The sequence below is a fragment of the Ictidomys tridecemlineatus genome, chromosome X, assembly GCF_052094955.1.
Source record: "Ictidomys tridecemlineatus isolate mIctTri1 chromosome X, mIctTri1.hap1, whole genome shotgun sequence".
NCBI classification, from domain to species: Eukaryota; Metazoa; Chordata; class Mammalia; order Rodentia; family Sciuridae; genus Ictidomys; species Ictidomys tridecemlineatus.
In genome coordinates, this window is record NC_135493.1 from 21,880,237 (window position 1) to 21,904,064 (window position 23,828).

The window sequence follows — 23,828 nt, forward strand, 5'->3', positions numbered from 1 at the left end:
GGCCTCTGAAACAAATGGTATTAATGTAGACACTGAAGTCACCAAGGATGATGGCAGGGGTATTGAGATAGAGAGGACAACTGGGAACTAGGTAATGACAACTGTGTTGTGGAAGTCAGTAACCGAATTGGCAAAATCTATAGTCCCTATACCTGTACCCTCAACATTACCTTGGAACTTGTTAGAAATGCAAACTCTCGCCACTCCCCATATGGTTTGTCCTCAGCAAAACTCAAGATGAGGCTTGATCCACAGTATAGCTCTATTTGGAGATGGGGTCTTGTGGAAGGTGTTTGAGTCATGGTAATGAAGCCCTTGTGAATACATTAATGCCCTTCTCTTGGAAATGGATTAGCTATCATGGGAGTTCAGCCCCTTTTTCTCACTTGTGCACATGCTCTCTTGTCCTTCCACTTTCTGCCATGAGTTGAAGGAGCAGGAGGCCCTCACCAGAAGCTAAGAAGATGCCAGTGTCATGCTCCTGAGCTTCTCAGTCTCCAGAACTGAATCAAAATAAAACTTTATTCCTTATTTTTTAAGTATCCCAGGAAATTCTGTTGTGCAGCCAATGATAAGAACCACTGACTTAGACAGTATCCAGGTAATGCTGATGCTGCCAGTTTGGGGATCAGAGACAATCACAGCCCCATATGACTGTAATGAGTGGCCAGGATCAAGAACCACTCACTTAAATTGAAGATGGAGGAAGTGAACAACACAAAACCACAGTTTCAAAGCATCAAGGAACAAGCAAGCCCCTCTTCTTTGCTCTGGGATCTGGAGGGGTTGATCTCATCACCAGGAGATGAGAGAGAAGGTAGCACTGGCTAGGTAAAAAGTCAATTCAGGTGAGAAGTTAGACAAGGCCCAAATAGCAAAGGTCATAATGAAAGAGGGATTTACACACAAGGCAAGTCAGAAGCTAGGCACCCAGGAAAAGGCAAAGCTCCACAGGAAAGAACAAAAGGCCAGCAGGGAAGAATGGGCAGAGCAGCTTGTGTGGCTCCTGAAGCTGGGGGTAACCAAGTGTCACATGTTGGCAATAGTAAACTGTTATTCATTCTTTGACTTATACCTCACCCTCATTAACAAAAAGGTTTATGGGAAAATTCTAAAATACAGAACTATAAAAAGTGTGTGATGGCATGTCTGGTGTGTGTGGGGGAGTTGAACAGGCTGACCATTGGCCTGATCTTACCTACCTGACAAGGTTATCATCAAAAGGGAGATGTAAAGCATTAAGTTCAGTCAATATAACAGAGGAGAAAGCTGGGGAAGTGGGAATCTATTTAGCATCTTCTATGTGCAAGGTACTATGCTGGGAACTTTAATTATTTCTCACTTAATGCAGGGTCTAGTAGGCCATGGGAAAGTTTTGATATTATTCTAAATGTACTGGGAAGCCCCTGAAAGGTTTTTAACAAGGAAATGAAGAGACTCACATAATTAAATCATATAAGATCAATATTATGCCTATTCCATTTTATAGGCAAGAAAACAAGAGGTTACCTAGTCCAAAGTCACATGCAATAAATCAGACCCCTTTGAGATAAAGCAATTATGGCAAAATGTTAAGTGGGGAGTTTAGGTTAAGAGTGTTCATTGAACCAGATTTAACTTCAAAGCTCAAGCTTTTTTTTTTTTTTCCCACTCTGCTGTACCATGTCACTAACCTAAGTGACTTTAGGTCAATCATTGTCCCAAGACTTTCCCCATTTAAACAATGAGATTGAATTAGGTCAGCACTAAATTTCTCTCCCAGACATTTTGTGATTTCACAGTTACAGTGTGCAGCTTTGGATTATTAGGGAACACTAAGAGCCAATTCTTCAACTTGCCTTGCTATCAGACAGGCCCTAAGGGATCTCCTGTAACAGAAACCCAATATTCAGGATGTAGTTTCCTGCAACCTCAGGAAAGGATGTTTATCATGCCTCCTATGCCACACTGCCAGTCACTGTGTAAAAACGGCTGGGCATTGCCAGGGGCAGTGGTGCACACCTTGTAATCCCGGTGACCTGGGAGGCTGAGGCAGGAGAGTTTCAGGTTTGAGAACAGCATTGGCAATTTAGAGAGAACCTGTCTCAAAATAAAAAAGGACTAGGGATGTACCTCAGTGGGAAAGTACCCCTGGGCTAACTCCCCAGTACTGGGGAAAAATGCTACTGAGGGGGAGGGAGGTCACTCTCAAAATGAAACACCTTCTTCTGCCAAGCATTTGGGTGGGGTTAGAAAAACTATTCCTGATAACACTGAGTCAGCACATTCATCAGGGTCAAGCTCACAGTTAGAGGGAACTGGAAGAGTGCCCTGGTTGAGAAGAAGCCTCCAACTGAGGCCTCTTCAGTCTCAAAGGGAATGAAATCAGAACTACAAATTCATAATGGAGATTTGCTGGGAAACAATGGCACCCTGCTCAGATCCAGGGTATCCTCTCTAAGTGTTAGCTTAGATTAGAGACTCCCAAAGTACTAAATTTATGTACTTCATCATTCCAAAAGATAATAAAAATTCAAAGCTGGCTTTCAAAAGCTGCAAAATGAATTATGTGAAAACAAGCACTTTTGGAGTCATGGTTAACTTACTGAGGTTATGTCAACAAGGACAACTGGGTTTTCTCCAAATATGTATGCTAAGAGTTTGTCAAACTTCTGAGGCTGGAAGGATCATGGATCCGACCTAGTGTGAAATTTATGTGCATTAAACTTCAACATACAGCTGGGTGCAGTGGCATGTACCTGTAGTCCCAGTTACAAAGGAGGCTGAGGAAGGATCCTTTCAGCCCAGGAATTCAAGGCCAGTCTGGGCAACAGCCCCAATCTAACAAAATGATCTACATCCTTTCCTTTTGTTCCTGAATGCTTAGGATTAAAATAAGGGTATCTGGTTGGCCAGTGAAAGCATATGACTTTTTAAAATGTGTTTTGCAATGCTGGGGATGAAACCCAGGGCCTGGAGCATGCCAGGCAAGGGCTCTACCATTGAGCTATACCCCTGGCCAGTGTTACTTCTTTATTGGCTTCTAAAAATACATGGCTTCTCATCTTTGTGAGCAAATACACTGAAAAGAATTTTTGTTTGTTTGTTTCAGTGCTAGGGATCAAATTCAAGGCTGTGCATATGCTAGGCAAATGCTTTATCACTAAGCTACAGTCTCAGCCTGAGAATTCCTATAAATGATACATCCCTGTAAGATAGATGACCACAGCAAAGGCATATCTGATGCAGACTATAGCAAAATCAAGTGAGACCCAGTGATATAAGCTTCCCTCCTCAGTTCTTTTTCACCAATATCACATTTTGATTTTTCACACAACATATATTTATTCAGAAAAGAATTTGCAATAAATTATAATAAAAAAGATGACACAAAATACAGAATCCCACTAGCAGCTTTGCTTAGTGATTAAGACGTTTTGGGGGAAATATAACAAACAATTACAGAATAAGAATCAGAAAACAGTGAAAGGGAGGCTAATGCAATGTCACCTCAGGGGTTTGAACCATTTCATCCTAAAACAACAGGTGCAGAGTTCCTCCCTACCAGTTGAATCTGAAATCCTTAATTTGGAGAGACTACGAAATAGTACCTTGGTGGACTTAGGAATTAGAGGGTGGGATGCTGGGACAGGCATGGGAGGGAAACAGATTTCTTATGTCTGGTCTGTCTTCTCTCCTGTGCCTAGAGATTGTCTAAAACCCTCAACCCTGTATATATCCCAGAATGAGCTGGAAAAAAGGTTGAGGCAGTAAACCACTTAGTGCTTTGACCTGATTAAGAAAGAGAGCTATATGTGTGCTGCACAGAGCTCCTACTCACCATACACTTGGTTACCCAAAGACCCCAAGTTGGAAACACATTAGAAAACAGGCCCCCAAAAACCACTTCCCTGTGTTAGGACTCTGTCTCAGCTCCTATTATCTAGCTTCTATTACCTGCCTCTTTCTGTGATCACTTTGTGGACTACTGGAGATGACAAAACTGTTCTGCTCTCAGTCTTCCATTAACTAAGTTCACCACCAGCCCTGACCTATTAGACCTTAAGCTATCTGGCACCAGTAGTTTGACTCTAATTTCTCTCAGTCCCAATCAGGAAAGGGTTTAACCAGTATATCACAGTATACATACCTTTTCTTCCCCCAAAGAACTCAACTTTCAAGAGATTGGAGAATCGAAGAACCATTCAGTGGTAGAGTTTCCCCTGGCCCTCTCATTGGATGCTCTAGAAGAGTCAAGGAATCAAAGCCCAAGATTGCACAGTCTATATATTATGCTCCTGGAATCTAATGTTAACAGGGAAGAGTAAATCAGCTTGGAGTGGTTTTAATGAAAGAAAACCAGGAGGAAGTCAATTGCATCAGGGAGTTTTGCAGTCAGTGGCTGGTGGCTTGTTTGTCAATCAACAAATTCATTTTTTAAAAGGCTGTCCCATAAAGCTTGAATGAATGAAACATTCAGAGGGTTATCTTGGGTGAGCAAGGCAAGGTTTATGGTTGGTCTCACTGATCAATCTCTCTTACACAGTACTGGATACAAGTGACTGGGAGCCAAAGGGAGTCTTCTACATCCTTTACTTGAAGGAGCCAGATATGGAGCTCAAAGTCAGCCCCGCTGGGATGGGGTAACACATGTCCCTTGGTACTTCAGAAGATAGAAGAAGGGTTCTAAGGGTTATCCTCAATATCCTTGTTGTGGGTGGAGCAATAGCTCCATAGGGGCCTGCTAGAGACACACAGACTCCCTCTTACAATGTAGTGAAAATGGCAAGTGTTGCTCTGGAGGTGATTTTTTTTTTCTTTCTTTTCTTTTGGCACTGGGGATTGAACCTAGTGGTGCTTTACCACTGAGCTACATTCCCAGTATTTTTTTAAATTTTGGGACTGGGTCTCGCTAAGTTGCTGAGATTGGCCTCAAACTTGCGATCCTCCAGCCTCAGTTTCCCAAGTTGCTGGGATTTACAGGCATGTACCACTGTGCCCACCATTAGAGGTGGATTTCCAAGTGGGAGATGGGTCCCCTAGTACCCAGGATTGATCCTCATATAAAATGTAAATAATACTAGGAAAGGGAGAGTAGGAAACAGGACTTATCAAATGTGAATACTCTCACTCCTGAAATATTCAAAGTGTTTCCACTCTGACTGTGATTCTCTTATATCAATGTGATGCCACCTCTATAACTCCTAAAGTTATGTTACTAAATGTGATCTGAGACAAGAAAAATGGTTCCACCCAGTGCGGATCCACAAAAAGGCCAATAACAGTGACATACAGATGCCATTGTAGTAGAAATGCACAAATGCATGTAATGACCACTTACAAACATTGAACTCACTGTTAAGGACATCCAAGGAGTCATTAGCCTCATCCAGGCTTCCTTTGAAGCCATAGAATGAGTGAAGGGGAGTGCAAAGGAGTGACATGGGGAGGAGTGGGTCAAAAGTGCATTATATGAAGGACTACAGACAAGTCTGAGATATAGGAAGTAGTGCTTATAGGCCTAGAACGGAAACACCTTAGAGTCTAGGCCTATGACTAAGGACAATCATGACAATTGGGTTGAAGGGCAACAAATATATCCCTAGGTAAAGGAGTGTAAATACAGACTTCTTTGCCTTATAAAGAGAAAACACAAAAACACCAAAATATGGTAACTTTGGCTTGGCAATATAAGTCTAAAAGTATTTTGCTGTGTAGAATATGGTAAAGAAGGGATTAAGAAACTCTTTCTTTTGCACTATTAACAGAACCTGAGATCCTGCAATAGACCCTTCCTGTGGCACGCCTTCTCAAATCATTCTGAAATACTTGGAGCCCAAGATCTTTCTCCTCTAGAATTTTGGAGAAGAAAAGACTTAGTCTTCATCACTCCCAAGCAGAAAGCCCAGAAGGAACTGGATGGCACGCTGGCGGTCACTTGGAGTCTGTCTTGCCAAAAGGTTGGGTGGAGGCCTTAGGAGAAGACTAGTGAAGAGAGTGGCTAGAGGGCAAGAGAAAGAAAAGGGGAAAAGCTTTGTCAGATATGATGTTAGCAAAACCTCAGGGATGGCAGGCCAGGGGACAAAGACAGTAGGAATGAAATGACTGTCATGTGCTTGAACGTCCATAAGGTATAAAATATAAATGATACACAGATTATTGTCCACAAACACTCTCATGTAACCATTCTTATGAAGTACCCTTACCGATCATGTTGGCGCTGACATTGTTGTACTCAGAAAATTTCAAGAGTTCTCGAAGGAATGCCATCAAGTAACGGAAAACATTTCTATGGCATCTTGGCAGTTGAGAAATTACCTGTTTTTAAAAAGGGGGTGGGCAGTGAGGAAAACAGGTAGAAGAAGGGAGTAAAAAGAATTTATAGGTTCAATAAAAGTAGTTTATAATCCAATCCTTGTAGACCCTGTTTGTCACTGCCTTCCATTAATTACTCATGACCAACATAATACCTTCCAAACTATATCTTCTAAGTAAGAATGGTCATATTGTTTGGTCCCTCACTCAATGACCAGGCTATACAGTCATCACAGATTTATATGCACGCAGTTCTACATAAGAAGGTAGGTATTACAGTGAATCTTACCATCATGTACATCAATAAAACTGGGGTCCTAATTGGAATAAGATATATTCTATGCTTGTATAATTATATCAAATTGATTCTATTGTCATGTATAACTAAAAAGTACCCATAAAATAAAAAAAGAAAAAAAAAGATCATATGTGGAAACTTAAAAAGTTAATTTCGTAGAAGGGAAGAGCAGAATAGTGGTCAGCAGGGGCCAGGAAGGAGGTGGGGGTGGGGCAACAGAGGAAGGTCATCTGACCAGATACAGTTAAATAGGAAGAGTAGGTACTAGCTTTCTATAGCATGGTAAGGTGGCTGGAGTTTACAACTTATTACACATTTTCTAAAGGATCAGAGGAGAGGAACTCAAATATTTTCAATACAAAGACATGATAAATGCTTAAGGAGATGACAATGTTAATTATACTGATTTAATCACTATGCATTCTCTACCTATATGGAATTAACATACTATACCCTATAAATATGTACAATTTTTTAGAAAAAAAGAATTTGAATTAAAAAAAGAAGGTAGAAGTTCATTGGAGTAGCCAAAGAGGAAGGAAGGAAGAGGGGGGGGATGACAATAGAAAAGACAGTATAATGAACTGGACAGAACTTTCCTATGTTCATATATGAGCACATGACCAATGAAACTCCACATCATGTACAATCACAAGATGGAATCCTAATTAGAATAAGTTATACTCCATGTATGTATAATATGTCAGAGTACACCTGATAGTCATGTGTATCTAAAAAGAGCAAATTAAAAAATAATAATTAAAAAATTAAATAAACCCTCCCCCCCAAAAGAAGGTAGGTGTTAATCCATTCTTTTCCCATTCTCCAGACAAGTAGTCAAACTGAATGCTATTCTCTACAATAGCATCACTGAGGACTTCCCCCCAACACTCACTAGTTTGATGTATAGATAGTATCAGCTACTGTGCATCAAGGTCATTTTAAGATTAAAAATACACCAAGAAGACTCAAGACTTCCTTCCAAATATCACCCACCCTTTTTGGTAATAACCATCAGAATGCCATGTAAAATCAACTTCACCAATCTTAACTCAGAGTAGAGGTTTCCACTTCACTATGTTTTCTGTGAACAGAAATAGGCCAACTGGGAAAAAAAGTGGCAAATATAATCGGAAATAACCTAAAATTTATCAACTCTAAATGCTGGTGTCCTGTCTTGAATAACAGACCCAGACCCATCCTACCATGCAGCTGGATGACTCTCAGGCTTTGTAAAACTGATGATTTCTCTGTGGGGAACCTGCCCCAAACATATCCTCAGATCAATAAAACTCACCTGTCGGCAGACTCGAGGATCATGAGCAGAGTCAAGACATCGCTGATATAGCTCATAACAGATAACTGGCTCTGGCAGGGCTTCCAAGAAAATGAGCAGTGCTTCAGCCACAGAGTGATTACTGCCAGCTGAATCACCTTAAGTCAAGGGAAAGAGGTTCCAGGAAAAAGGCCATTCAGAGTCCCAGCTGGCTCCCTTCAGCAAGCTCTTGAAGGGACATTTTCCGCCTTGAATTCAGGTCACACCAAACCTAACTTGGGTTTGATATGTTATTGGTCCAGGTACCCTCCAACTGAGCTGTTACAGAATTGGTCAAAGACTCCGGGAGACTTGGCCCAATTTCAGACTCAGAGGAATTTAGAGACAACAGAATGGGAGTTCCCACTGGAACAATCCTATAAACTAACTGCCAGTGTTTCCCATTCTTCTTCCTCTCCTAATGACAGTACATGTGGAGGCAGGAGTGAAAGATAGGCTTAAGGAAAACAGTCATGGGGCTGTGGTTCTTATGTTCTATGCTTATTAAAATTCATTGTTACCTACCCTTGATTCCCCTTATTAATATCATGACACACAGAGAGGTCAAAATTTACTGAAAGAAATTGAGAAACAACTGGATAGTTAGTGATTATCTTATAATAAAAGACAACTACAAGGAAAATAAATATAGAAATACGAAAATCAAATGTAGGCGGGAAGAAGAGTTTGGCTAAGCTGGATGGGTATCCAGCTTCTTAAGCCTTGCTTGGGTAGAAAGGATACGAATTTTCTCAGGAATGCTGGTATCCAGACAATCAATTATCTGCTGTAACTCTTCCTGCATTCCAGGAGTTTGGAACAGGTCCTCCTACCAAAGAAGTCAGAATGAAGGGAACAAGGCAAGATAATCATCCCCTAGGTTCTGAAGATCTCAGCAGAAAGCAAAAGGGAGGGTGGTATGTATATTAATAATTAGGAATGGAAGTTTAAAAATAGCACTTTTCCTCTAAATCATCTCTACAATCCATGTAAAATTTTATTTCAAACAAGAAAAAGATCTTCAGTGGTTTTAGTCTATTCCTGACAGGGCAAAAGAATAGTGGTCAGATCAGGAAACTAGGTGTCCCACTGACAGCCTCTGGACAAGGCAGAGTGCATACAGCATAACCATGTTCAAATACTGACACTACTAAATGCTGGGAAGGAGTAAATGCCATATCTGTGTTAACCCTGATTTCATGTTATATTACTCTTCAGTAGATAAGAGAACGTTACCCTCCAATTCAGTCCAAAAGAATTCTCCTTTTGGGAGTAATGTGTCAGGGTGGCTAGTGTTTTAGATCTGATGTAAAATATTTAAAAGAAATATCAGGACCGAGTTAAAGAAATGGGCTTAAAGTTTGCTTTGGAGTTTAAAGTCGATAAGGCTATTTGACAGCTAAAGTGGGCATTACAAACTAAGGTACTCAGAAAAATGTGCAGAGTCAGGAGACAGGCATTCTCAGTTCTAGTTCTGGCTCTGCCACTGTACTTAGACCATGGTCTTAGGTAAACCACTTAGCTCAGATACTTTAGTTGTCACATCTGTTAATAGGGATGCTTCCACCCATGCAGGCAATCTGACAGTGCTGCTGTGTGGAGGTGGCCTGGGGAAGTTTAAAAACACTATGATAGGGCTGGGGTTGTGGCTCAGCAGTAGAATGCTTGCCTAGCACGTGTAAGGTGCTGGGTTCAATCCTCAGCACCACATAAAAATAAATAAATAAAAGTATTTTAAAATATTAAAAAAACCACTATGGTGATGTGAGGTCTTAGAACTTCCTATGAGACTTGCACATAAACCTAAAATTGCAAGGAAGGCCTACTCTTACTTACCTGGTGACAGGCATATTTGAATAAGTGATCTACTAGAAGCCAGATCTCCTTGGGTACCTGAAGGGGTCTTTCACTGGTACCTTCATCCAAGGGAACCATCTGCAGAAGAGATTTCTCCTAATAGATGCAAAAGGATGAGAATTAAAAGGGTCTCAGAATAAAGACTTAATCTCTTTTGAATTTTATTCATGCTGGGTACAATGTGATCTGTATATCTTAGGATGTTTTACTTTTTTCCTCACTGGGGACATCCCTTGACACAGATTCCCACAGTTAAAGGATCTCCTTTATTAAATGCTTCATTCAGTCATCAAGTGTTTCACTTGGGTTTAGATTTTAATACATGGATGCATTCTGTGTTATAAATCCTTTCAAGGGTGACACTGAGAATCAATACTTTAGCAAAACAGTCATGATAGGGTCCACCCTTGACTTGTGAACATTGTTACAATCATCAATAAGTACTTTTAAGAAACCGTGACTACAGGTAGGTTTCTGTTTACTTTTAACTTATTCTTCCTTCAGTTTTACCACAAATTTTAACATTGATGCTTTAAAGGAAGTTCTTTGGTTCTCAGGAATTAAAGACGATTGTCCACATTAGACCCACAGGCATAAATACTTCAGGTTTAATACAGGTTTTAATCTTAAGGCAATAAACTCATAAACCTTAAGAACGAAAAATAGTAAATTAAATACAGCAAGTGAATAATCAGAAATATCATGAAAAGTCTAGGGTCTAAGTACAGAAGTTGTTGTTTATACTCATAACTCATTAAAGATTTCTAGGAGATTTTACTCCTTTCACCTACCTTTCTACTATCTTTTTGATTCTTTTGAAAGAATGTAAGAGAAAAAAAAATCCAGAAGTGTTATTTCAATTAGATCAATAAATTTGAGCTTGAAAATGGCCAGGAAATAAACTTAGTTATCCCCTAGCACTCAAAACACAAAAACCTCCCAAAAGGAAAAACCTTCTATGTATGTAGCAAAATAGAAATTATATGAAAAAGATGTCTGAAATAGGTTAAAAGGCTTCTGAAGGCAGCCTTCAGAAAAATCCTGGTGATGAAATCCTGATGAATCTTTGGCATCCTCCTTTCTCCCATATGTTTAGCTCATTATATATATTCAACTTTAGGAAACCCTTGCCCAACATTGTGTAACCTGTAAATTCCATCCACAACCCCTATCCATGTATCTTTAAGGGAAAAAAATAAACATTTTACTATTCTCACAGAGACCATGTATATTATAGCAGCATTGAGGTCTCTTCTTAACACAGTGTTCTTTAATAAGCACTGATGATCTTCTAAGGCCACTGTGTCTTTGTAAGGTAATAAGAAAGAGAAGGAAGCATGACAGTTGGTTACCATTTAAAGTCTATATATATATATATATTTGCTTTGTTTCCTTTCTTTCTTTCCCTTGGGATTCTATCACTTGATATTAATGTTCCCTATAGTTGCCAGAACTTCCATCAGTGGCTCAACCATTGACTTCTTTCTGGTTGCAAGTATTAAGTGCAGGTATCCACATGGTGTCTGAGCCAAAGCACTGTCCATAATGTACTCTTCTTTCTGGACCAAATGCAACACATGTACATATTGTTTAGCAGATGCCTCTGAACTCATAATATATAAATTATTCAACACTGATTCATGTATTTTAATATTAAAACACCTAGCATTCAATGCCTTATTATGAAAATGTACTAAGGTCCTGAGGCAAACACAGGACACTGACCAAGAGGAACAGACAGAGTTTAGACTACTCTTAACAGGGAAGGACTGGGAAGCAGAGCTGTCTCAAATCTTAGTGGTTTAAAAAGGTTAATAATAATGTCAGTAGGTTAGAAGCTGGGGTTGTGGCTCAGCAGTAGAGTGCTTGCCTAGCACATGTGAGGCCCTGGGTTTGATCCTCAGCACCCCATAAAAATAAATTAATAAATAATAGATATTGTGTTCAACTACAACAAAAAATAAAAATATTTTTAAAGAATGTCAGTAGGCTATATGTCCCATCCACTATCCATTCTCAAATTCATGTGAGATAATACAAAATGTCATACTTGCATCTCTGAAGTCTAGAGAAAGACACAGTAAGAAAATGGAGAAAGAAACAATAATTTTAAAAAATTCTACAAATTATCTTTTATTCTGAGCTTTGAAGGAAAACGAAGGGACTTTGCCTTCTTTCAACAGACACATTTGGTGTCTATTAAGTCCATTTTTTATAACCTTAGTGCTAACAATTAAAGCACAAAATAATACAGCATCCCCACTGTCAAAACTCATTTGATGCCACCAAATAGGGAGGTGTCCCATTAGATACTATATGAAAGTGCTGGAGACTGTTCACCAAGCCCATGCTCCTCTACTTGACAGCCCTCTGTAGAGCTGGCCACTGTCCATTGAAGATGGAGAGGCTGTGAGGCACTGAAGAAGGAGAACTTTACTGGGAATGCAGGAAACCTGGGTTCTAGTGCCTACTGCCCCACATCAGACGATCTCTTATGACCTTGTTCAGCTCCACAATTCTAGTCCCTGCTTCATTTCTTATCCATAACTGTATTCTTTTAGTAATTAATCACTATTACCATTAACCCAAAACCACTCAATGCAACAGAAATGTATTTGTTTGGCTTTACTATCTTTGGAAATAGGACAGCTAAGTGGTACCTTCCTCCTTCAACTCATGAGCAGATACATTCAAGACAGCTCTAGGATGGACCTAGTTCAGTGACAGTGTTTGCCTCATACGTGCAAGACTCTGGATTTGAGCCCCAGCATCACAAAACCCTCAAACACCCCCACCCCAAATCTGGAATCTTGAGTTGTATTGCTTTTATGTATTATCTCTTAATAATGTGGTTGATGCAGTAACATCTTTCCTATACTTCAAATACATTTACATACAGCTAGCAGGACTTTAGGGGATTCTCACCGAGTCAGAGGTCTCTGATATGGGAACACCTAGGGACAAATTCCAGGGACCACAGTTAAGTGTTAATCAAGCACAAGGAAACTCTCATAACCACCAATGGATTGGATTACCTTTTCTAGGAAGCTGTCTTCTTCCTGAGAGCAGAGCAGGAAAAAAGTCATTGACAGATAGAAAATGATTAGAATTTTATTACAGAATTGGAAACAGATCAGTATTAGAACTCACTAGCTCAACTAAATTCATATTCTTTTAAAACCTTTGAATTCTTCAAATAAATTATGACTGTTGAAAATGGAACACATTCTCCATATGCAAACTTCTCTATAATGCATATTAAATTTTTGTGCAATTTACTGAGAATATCCCTGGAGAAACATATTTGTGCAGGACTAGACTTTTGTGCCAAAGTCTGGCCAAACCAAATACCCACTGATGTCTCTTCCTGTTCAACTGCTACACTATGCAGCTTCTTACCTCACCATAATGCAACCTCAATGGAAGAGTTGAGTTTGGTGTGGGCCCAACAGTGACCATTCAGAAGCAAATGATAAAGTACATTCTTTTCCACTGCCATACAACTCACTCTAGCTAGCCTCCTGAACAGTGTCCCAAATTCCTTTCAATCTCCTCATACCTCTCCTCAAAGGCCCCTAGAGGCCTCAGATTTGAAAGTTCCTCTGAAATGTAAATGAATTTCATTTCAGACCTTTGTGGATCATTATCCTCTTTTTGTTTTCTTAGAGGATATAAGAACAAAAAGAGAAGCAGAAGAGAGAAAAGAAAGTAGCTTCTATATCATTCCTGTATTTTATGCTATTATTACAATCAAATTATTATGATTATTACAATTGAATTATTACAATTCAATTATAGTAAGAGCAGCAATAACCACCACCACCACCATCACCACCACCACCACTTAAGGAACATCTGCAATGTACCAGGAGCAATGCAATGATTTTTAAGTGATGTCATTTAATCTGCACACGAATGTAAAGCAGGTATTATTCCCATTTTACAGATGAATAAACTGAGACTCTGAGAGTTTAAATTATTTGCCCAAGGTCACTTATATAGTAAGTGGCAGAACTTGGATTGGAACTCAAGGCCTGAGTAACTCCATGGTCATTATCACCATGCTCCCTCAGATAACTCAAAGACAGCAAGGTAACTGCTTCCTGGATGGAGAGGAAGGAGCAAAGTGAGAATGCAGTTCTCAGTTTACAGGCTAAAGATAGTGAAATACCCTTACTTGCAAGGCCACATTATTAATAGAAAGAGCATAGGTGTTGATGTTAGATGACCCTGGGTACAAATCTTCCTTCTGCTCCTTAGTTTTGTAGAGACCTTAGCAAGTTATCAAACTTCATATTGCCTCAGTTTCTTCATGTCTAAGCAGGGATAACAGCATTCATCGCAGAGTACAGTGAAGCAGCCTAAATTCAAGGGGTGGTGGGGCATACTCCCAGCACCTCCCTACTGATTTCCTCATGATCTTGCAGTGGGTCTCTAAGAATTCAAGTATAAATCACATGAATAACATCTGGTAGGTAAAAGGAGAAATCCAATCTTACTGAGATGCATAGGGGCTGGGAGTGGTGGCAAGTATGTATTCCCTGACATTGTAAGTAGTAATGTTGAATGCATTTCCCCTAAACTGTTGTTGTATATGGCCATTAGGTTTTTTAGTATTGTTAGATACATTACAAATTAAACATGCTTTTGTGGGTTTATACAGACTCTTAAATATCACATGAAATAATCAGAGCAACTGTGCTTTTTAAAGTACACATTATTTATAGTATTGTAATAGTTTTTAATGTAAAATTCTGAGTGTCAAACATCTAATTTAATACAATTCTGGACAACATTTTATAAAATTTAGGTGTACCTATTAACAAAGAGAGAATATTCCTAATAGATTTTTGCAGAAATTTGGTGCACTAACCTGTCAAACCAGGTCTTGAAAGATCTTTGAGTGGTGACCATCTACTAGTACAAGGTACTGTGCTCAATACCTTTGCAGGGAGGGCAATGAGAAATGAGGATACATAAAGTAGAAAGATGTGGTTGTTTCCTAATCCTGGTTTGCCATTGAGTTGGGGTAAGGAGTCTCAGAATTTATGGCCTGATGCCATTCTAATTCACATGTAAGTTTTATGGCCGCTAATCTTTAAAAGTCACAGGATTTTTGTGTGTGTATGGTGTTGGGGATGAAACTTGAGGCCTTGCACATGTTAGGCAAATGTTCTACCACTGAGCTACACTCCAGCCCTGATTCATAGGATTTTAAGGAGTAGACATGGGGAGGGGATATCACAAGTAGAAGAGGAAAGTGAGGTGCTGGTGGCAATAACTGTAGTCCAACTATTTCAAAGGCTGAGGTGGGAGGATCACTTCAACCCAGGAGTTCAGGGCCTGCCAGGGTAACTTATCCAGACTTAAAAATATGTGGAAAAGCAGAAATAAAGAAAGGCACAGAATTATCTTGAAAAATTATGTCTTTATATTTATGCAATTTTTACTATTTCTGTTTGTCCACAGTAAACTTATTAGTAGTAATAAAATGAGTTATGATTATTCTCTGTTAAAAAAAAGAAAGGCACAGAAAAGATAAATCACAAGGTGAGATTTGGAAGAAGTTAGTCATCTACCTTGTGGGAACCATAAGCTGAGGTGACTAGAGAACATTGAGAAAAATAGTGGGAAATAAATCTGACCTTGAATAAGAGGTTAAGGAATTTGGATTGTATTCAGCAGGCATTTGGGAACTACATTTAAGCAAGGAAGTGATAGACCACAAAGCAAGTATTATAAAGATCAATCTGATAGCTCTGAAAAGGAAAAATTGAAGGGCAGAGAAAGAGGTAAAGAGAACACTAAAGGCAAGCAGGAGAGAGTCAGATCTTAAAATTAATAATGGGAAAATAATTATTAAAAAATGATCAATGGACAGGCTATGGATGTAGCTCAATCATAGAGCACCTGACTACCATGTGTGAGGTTCTGTGTTCCATCCCCAGCACTAGGAAAAAAAATGGATGAAAGACAAAACTCTATAAAAGAATAGACTCAAAAGGACTTTAGATTATATACTGATGGAGGGGCAGGAAATTTACATTGAGTGTTTACTTCTCTGGGTATAAGATTAAAGAAAATAGATGAAGCATAAAAGAAAACACTTAAACCAACATTAGTTTCAATGTTGAAAACAGAAACATCATTTAACCTCCACTGATGAACAGCCTACTTCAAAGGTGGTCTGGAGGTTACTAATATACTTAATTCAATGAACTTTAAAGGGTAGAGATGCCTACTCTTTGCAACAGTCTGTTTTGATCACATTTAAAAAGGGAACCTAGGGCTAGGGTTGTAGCTCAGTGATAAAGCACTTGCCTCGCATGCATGAGGCCCTGGGTTTGATCCTCAGCACCACATAAAAAATAAATAAATAAAAATAAAAATATTGTGTCCATCTACAACTTTAAAAAAATCTAAAAAGAAGGAACCTAAGGGTTGGGGTTGTGGCTCAGTGGGAGAGTGCTCCCCTAGTACATTCGAGGCCCTGGGTTTGATCCTTAGCACCACATAAAAATAAAAAAACAAAATAAAGGTATTGTGTCCAACTACAACTAAAAAATAAATATTAAAAAAATAAAAGAAGGAACCTAGATCAGGATTTCCCCAGTGGGGCAATATTGGCAAATAGCAAATGCAATACAAATCATTCTTTACCCCAACATTTACCCTTAGGAGAATGTTCCAAAGTAGTACATGCAGCTAAAATAATATAAAAAGAGTTATATAGAGGTAGAAGATACAAACTTAAAAAGCAGAAAACTGAATGAAAATTGAAGTTCTCAAAATGATTAGTACATATGAAATATAGAGAACAAAATAGACACCTAACAGATAAAATGAGTGGGTACATTAGTAGGATAAAGTAAACATCTAGTGAAGAGATCACCAGAGACAAATTAATCACTAAGTTGTTATTTGAAATTTTTTATATTCTTCTCCTAATAGACATTTCCCAAATAACTGTTATTTCCCCACTCATTCCTCAGTTTTTTTTTCCATTTTAACCAGATTTGACAGTTCAAGGCTAATACCCTTTTCCATTAGATTATTCTATAACCAATACCAGAATATTTCTCCCAACATGTTGATTTATAACATGCTAGTCCTCAAAGCCTTCTGAAGGTTCTTGATGCCCTCGGGCTCAAGCAGAAGCTCATCTGCTGACTTTGTGGCTTTTTATCACTTGCCCCTATCCTAAAGAACCAGTTTTACAAGTTCTTTATCCTTAACCATCATTCTTTCCTAGAAAGTCTTTTTCTTAAACAGGGAATCGAACCCAGGGGCGATTAACCACTGAGCCACATCCCAGCCCTATTTTGTATTTTACTTAGACACAGGGTCTCACTGAGTTGCTTAGTTCCTTGCTTTTGCTGAGATTTACTTTGAACTCACAATCCTCCTGCCTCATCTCCCAAACCACTGGGATTACAGGTGTGTGCCTGTAATCTGGCATCCCCAGCCCTTTTTTAAAACAGGGTTTGCTAAATTGCTTAGGGCCTTGCTAAATTGCTAAGACTGGTTTTGAATTTGTGATTTTCCTGCCTCAGCCTTCTGAGTCACTGGGATTACAGGAATGGGTCACTACACCTGGCTCCTAGAAAATTTTATAATCTTTCATATGTGGTCTTTTCACTTTCACCTTTTATCCTTTATTCAAGATGTCCCTTGCTCCTGGAAGAGCTTGTTCATCCAATATATGAATATATGCTTCTTAAGTACTTGAGTTGGATTGAAAATACTTCTATGACTAACACCAAATCACTTTCCTAATTTACTTTATTCACTTGTACTGAACTTATTTCTAGGTCAGGTTAATGTCACATGTATCAAATATCCATTAAGACCCAAATAGGCTGATTCTGAGATTGATTTTACAGAGATTAACTAGTCAATCAATATGCCCTTATAGCATATAAGGGCTTGAGTAAGCAGCACAGGAAAGGAATCTATTGTTAAAGCAAACCAAAAGCTCTATAACATTCACTTTAAATGATTTTCTAAAACATTGATTTACTAAATACAGTGGACATTGGACAGTAAAAATAGTTAATGTTCAGGTTATTTCTAACCAAACTACTAACCATGATTCACAAGTTAGCCATACTGTATATCCAAGTATACTTTCATAACCACTAAATTATGGAACCCACATAAAATTCATCCTACTTTATATCCAGTGTGTACCAAATCTAAATTTTGATTACTATTTGCTACTTATATGCTAGTTAATAAGCAGAAAAATCTATCAATTCTGGAAAAGAATAAAGAAAATTACAAACAGATGATTGTCATCTTTTTCCTATTTATGCTAATCCAAACTACTCTAGGAGTGGCAGAGTGACTGTTATTGAGAAGGGAAAGAAAAATGAAAAGTATTTATGCCAGTTATTTCATTCTTAGGAGAAAGATATGGCACAAGAATCTTTCTGTAACAGTACATGCAGAGAAAACACATGCACTGGACTGATGTGTTTCTTTAGTTTTATAATTATAATTTTAAAAGTACATAACAAAATAAAGGATGGGTACCACTCTAAATAGCATCATCTCATGGGATTTGAGATATCATCTTGGGTCTTGGAAAAAATACAAACATTAAACCTAAAGAAGCATTTTAGATCGTTAATTAAGACAAAACAGAGTACAAAGGAATTAAGAATGGAGTACTGATTATTTTAGATTACTTGCTTATTGCCCCATGCTAATATGGGTAATTTCCTCATCAATGAGACACAGAAATTTAATAACACTGAAATGCAACAGACTTTAAAAGGATAAGAACACCAAATCTACAAAATAAAAGCGTTAAAAGAATAAATGGTGACCACACCAATTTAATAAAAACTGAGAAGTTCTGTAATTAAAAGTGATTAGATTTCTATTTTCAACACTGAATAACTGATACACAAAAAGAAGAGGGCTTCCTACAGAATCATTAATTCTCTAATGATTTTGGCTGTTTATGAGCAAATGTGGCAGAATTACCTGATAATAATTCTACATAAACATTTTTAATGCTGGTTGAGCATCCTTCCAGCCATTTCCAGAATTAATAAGGAAAAATTATTACAAAGGCCATAATAATGCCTCTACGAATTCTGACCAAAAATAAGCTAGGTTTCAGTTTATAGGAAATAAAAGGGGAAAAGAGAGCATACAAGGATAATTTAACATATGCCAAGAAGAAATAATCAGACACATTTAGAAAATGGCAGAACCTTGACTTGGCAACTGTACTGGATTCTTAAAAAGTCAAAAGGTTGGGCTGAGGCTGTGGCTCAGCGGCAGAGCGCTCACCTCGCATGTGTGAGGCCCTGGGTTCAATCCTCAGCACTACATAAAAATAAGTAAATAAAATAAAGGTATTGTGTCCAACTACAACTAAAAAATAAATATTAAAAAGAAGTCAACAGATTGGGCTTGGTGATGTACACCTGTAATTCCAGCAAATTGGGGGGCTGAGGCAGGAAGATTGCAAGTTCAAGGTTAGCCTTGGCGACTTATTGAGAACCTGTCTCAAAATTTTAAAAAATAAAAGGGCTGGGGGTATAGTTCAGTTGTAAAGTGCCCCAGGGTTCAATCCCAGAGCTGAAAAAAAAAAAGTATTATTAAAGGAAAGAGTGGAGAACTGGTCTACTCTTAAAGAGACTACAAATACTTCACCAGATGTACTAATGAACTCAGATTGCATTTGGGCTACAAAAAGCTATAAAATAAATTCTTGGCACAACTGGAAAAATCTGATTATGGACTAGATGCTAAATGATTTTGTGGATTACCATTTGTTTTCTGAGGTGTAATAATGATATTACATATAAATAAAAGTTTTTCATTTTTCTTAAGAGATATGGGCTGAAGTCTTTAGTGATAAACTGTCATGATATTATTACTTAATATCAAAGAGTACATCAAAAAAGTATGTGCACATATATGTATAAGGCATGTGGGGGTTTGTTGCATTGTTCTTTCAAATTTTCAGCATGCTTGACAATCTTTACAATAAAAAGCTGGGACAAAGAAAACTGGTAAAGGGTATCGGATATGAAGGGAAGAGGGCAGGAAAAAAAATCAATCCAAATGTATTCTAAAAGATGAAACACTGAATTTAAAAGGCAGGAATATGGTGTAGAGGAAAAAAACATTATCATGAGAAACAGCAGAATGACAGGATATGAATTTCTGGAGAAAATGGTTCTCTCTCAGAGATAAAACAGTCATGAGGACTCTAGGGAAACAAGTATAATTCCAAGAAAGAATGCTGTGACTGGACTCAAGTGCTTTAATCTGCTGTCAGAGTCACAGCTAAAACAACTCCATGGCAACAGAACAGATCACACTCTGACAAGCCAGCAGCCTGGCTCACTGGTCTGGCCCTCCCCACTAGATGATGTGATCACTTGGTCTGGCTATGCCAAAAGAATCAATTTGAATACTAATGGTTTGGCTGTCACTTGACTTTACTTTCTTGGGTAAAGATCAAGAATATACTTTTGTAGCCCAAAGAAGTCTGCCCACAAATCCAATAATTTTTTTTTTCATTTAGAAGAAAAGTTCTCAATAGGATGAACTTGTTATCAAGGTGATTTATGTTTCTAAAACAATGGACATTTCCCTCATAAGGACACTGATATTATAACTTGACTAGGGGCAAGAACTATCTTCCTTTCTTTTCTTGAGTCACATTAAGTATCAAACCTCAATGGGATGATGATAAAATACATAATTCGAGGCCCCACAACCTGAAATTCTGATTCTGCTGACAGAAGTGAGCAGTGGGAGGAACCTCTATTATAACAAGAACTGCCAGGGATTCTGATGCAGGTTTTCCAAGGTTCTACTATAGGCTTCTATTAGTAGTGAAGTTTTACTGTGATTGGAAATAATGTAGAATAGGGAAGAATACTGGAGCAGGAGTGAGAAAAACCCAGGTGAAAAATTTGTCACTAACTTATCTGACTTTGGGCAAGTTGATGTCTGTGCCTCAGTTTTCTCATGTGCTTCATAAGGACAATAACCACTTGCTCCACTTATTATGCCTCGCATACATGCCGACTGAGACAAAAGTGACTTGAGCACATGAAAACCTTAACAAATATGCATTGTATCTTTGAAAAGGGAGCCTTTAATTTTATTTGGTGAGCTTAATATTATCTATTATATTCCCATTAAGAGCTAACTAAAGATTAAGCCTCTCCTTTCTTAGGCTTAAGAAGTGCTAAAGTGACACTCTTCTGTAGCACTTGACAGTCCCCTGACTAAAAACAAAAAGCACAGAGATAAGGACATCACTTAAGTATCACGAAGAGTGTATGTACAGAAGGCTTGTCTTTGGGTGTTTCTTACCAAGTCTATGAGTTTGGTAACTGGAACTTCTCTGATTGGTCTTTTCATTCGGCATAAAGCTTCTAAGGATGTACCAAAACAACTTGGGAGGTAATTTCCACTGATGGTCAAAAAGTAATCTTTGCCCCGATCCAGGTGAAGGACAAGAATATCTTCAATCTTATCTTCCCCTGAGTTCAGGATGGTCACAGAGTCTTTGCTGACATACACATCAAGAGAAATGTCCACTGTCTCATCTGAAATATAACAGATGATAGATGATAACATAGAAACTTCAAAAGGAAAAGTAAAAGGGTATGACGCCAACAGAATAAATGTCCTCTAAAAAAAATCACCAAGCAACAAAAATGAAGAAATTAGACACATAAAGGAGGCATAACCAATATAATGACAGGGACGGTAAGAGACATGTGGTTAGAAAACAAGAAGTTAAACCAAGGGTGTTGAAGCATTGAGGAGACTGTTGATGACAAGCAGAGACAATGGTAAAGGGAACACTCACTTGGCTCCAAGTAGCCCTCAAAAGGTTCAGCCCGAAGCCATGGCTTGCAGTACTGGCTGTCATTAAGTTTAGGGATGAAAGAAAAATGGCAGGGAACCTGTCCATTGTTGCTGATCTGGAACTTCTCCTTTTGTAGCTGCCGAAACTTCACATTCTCAAACACAAACTGGGGAATAACAGACAGACACAAACATGCATCACTAGTAGGGGAAGTAAGTCAGTTGGATTATTCCATAGAGAATATGAATAAAGAATAAGGCAATTATTAACCAGGTAATTTCCATATGCATTCACCAACTGAGCCGGCTTCACATCATACACTATCATACATTATTAAACTCACAACAGCAGGGAAGGAGTTAAGTGGCTTTTACTGCTTCTCTAGGCTACTCTGATTGGTTTTGGGATCCTAAGAGGGTAACCCATCTTGGTCCAGTGCATTTATTCTATGACCAAAGCTTAGTTTCTAAGATATGAACCATAAACTCTGAAATATTAAATAAGAGTGACTAATATGGAGCCTTATTAGGTGCCAGGTGCTATTCCATGTATTAACTCATCTTACAATTAACCCTTAATCTAGTGAAGGAAACTGAGTGACAGACACTTGCCTGTAATCATACACCTAATAAAGAGCAATACTGGGACTTGAATGGAGGTACTCTAACTCCAGCACACATGCTCTTAACCACTTTGCCTTGTTGCCTTTTCTTTTCCCTTCTTTTCTTTTCTTTTCTTTTAGTATGGGGATGGAACTCAGGTATTCCTGCATGCTAGGCAAGCACTCAATCACTGAACTCTAGCCTCAGTCCTTTCTGTTTTATTTTGAGACAAGGTCTTGCTAAATTTCCCAGGCTGGCTTTGAACTTCCTTTTTAAAAAAAATTTTTTGGTAGTTGTAGATGGATAGAATGCCTTTATTTATTTGTTTTTATGTGGTGCTGAGGATTGAACCCAGTGCCTCACACATGCTAGGCAAGTGCTCTGCCACTGAGCTACAGCCCCAACCCTGGCTTTGAACTTTCAACCTTCGTGCCTTAGCCTCTGGAATAGCTGGGACTATAGGCCTTTACCTTTGCCTGGCTCCTTGATGCCTTTTCTAAGTATTATAGTCTCCTTTGTGCTAATCACAATGGGCAGTAGACAGGGAGCCTGTGTATTTTGCTCACCTCCCTCCTGCTGAGTTCTAAGGAAGGAAGGAAGTCATTTTCCATTCTGTCCATGATGCGTACAATATCTTCAAAGACTTTCCGATACCTCCGTTCATCCACTACCTTCACCTAAAAGAAAACAAACCCTCTTTTCAGTCTTACATGCTCCCAGTTCATCTCCCTTTGAGATTATTTAACAATTCAATCGGCCATTAAAGCGATCATTTAAAATAAACTGTGATATGAATAATATCCTAAAAATTTGACATCTTGCTTCATCCACGACTTTCCTCTGAAAGAAAACAGATCTTTATTTTAGTCTTATGTATTCTCAACTTCTGTATCTCCAAAGGTTCTCTAAAATAAATAAATAAATAAAATAAAGGTATTGTCTCTATCTACAGCTAAAAAAAGTTAAAATAAATGTTACTAAAGCAAACATAAATTAATCTAGTAAGTATTACAGAAGCATACACTTTAAAGTAAAGGTAAGGTTAATTGTCTAACTTTCTAGAAAAGTTAAATCTCTAAGTTAAAAAGCTTGGTAATAATAAATATTTGGGAAGAAAATTTTCTTGCTCCATTGTTAATTTATTTTGTACTTGAGAAAATGTGATGATTGTGGTAAAAAACGATTTTTTGCATTGTACATAATGACAGTGCCAAAATATACCTATTACTGTTTTTCACAATCATCATAAAGTAGTGAAACAGCAGAAAACATGATTAAAGCATTTAACTCCATTAGCTGTTATGCACAATGCCAAGAATCATAACAACACTGCTCAGATTATATAATAGCAAAGGTATGTTAGTAAATGGAAACTGTGGCCATTTTAGAAAATGGCCAGCACATAATGTCCTGGAGTAAAACCATGGCAACAAACAAATCATCTGGATTAATCAAAATATTTCCCACCTGATACAGCACTTTAACTTCCTGATGTAGCCGTATTTCTTTTTTTAAAAAATGTTACAACTTCATACAAACCAATGGTAAAAGTTAACATAAATAACAGCATTTTAACTTACTGAGACATCAGATTCTTTCTTAGAAGAAAAA

The 23,828-nt window shown here is 38.2% G+C and overlaps 1 protein-coding gene across 5 annotated transcripts in view; it reads right to left on the reverse strand.

The window, feature by feature from the left end:
* Positions 1-3,298: 3,298 nt before the first annotated feature.
* Ocrl (OCRL inositol polyphosphate-5-phosphatase) overlaps positions 3,299-23,828 on the reverse strand; it is a 66,317-nt gene continuing 45,787 nt past the window's right edge. For 4 of the 5 annotated variants that reach the window (XM_078034298.1, XM_040285218.2, XM_078034297.1 and 1 more), the window contains 9 exons: positions 22,784-22,894; positions 21,616-21,781; positions 21,114-21,349; positions 12,800-12,823; positions 9,744-9,860; positions 8,652-8,736; positions 7,890-8,017; positions 6,186-6,297; positions 3,299-5,980 (listed from right to left, as the gene is read on the reverse strand). In XM_078034298.1, coding sequence (XP_077890424.1) covers positions 5,856-5,980; positions 6,186-6,297; positions 7,890-8,017; positions 8,652-8,736; positions 9,744-9,860; positions 12,800-12,823; positions 21,114-21,349; positions 21,616-21,781; positions 22,784-22,894 — 1,104 coding nt within the window. In that variant the 3' untranslated portion in view covers positions 3,299-5,855. The remainder of the gene's footprint in view (positions 5,981-6,185; positions 6,298-7,889; positions 8,018-8,651; positions 8,737-9,743; positions 9,861-12,799; positions 12,824-21,113; positions 21,350-21,615; positions 21,782-22,783; positions 22,895-23,828) is intronic. The other variant, XM_078034295.1, reaches the window with a different exon arrangement.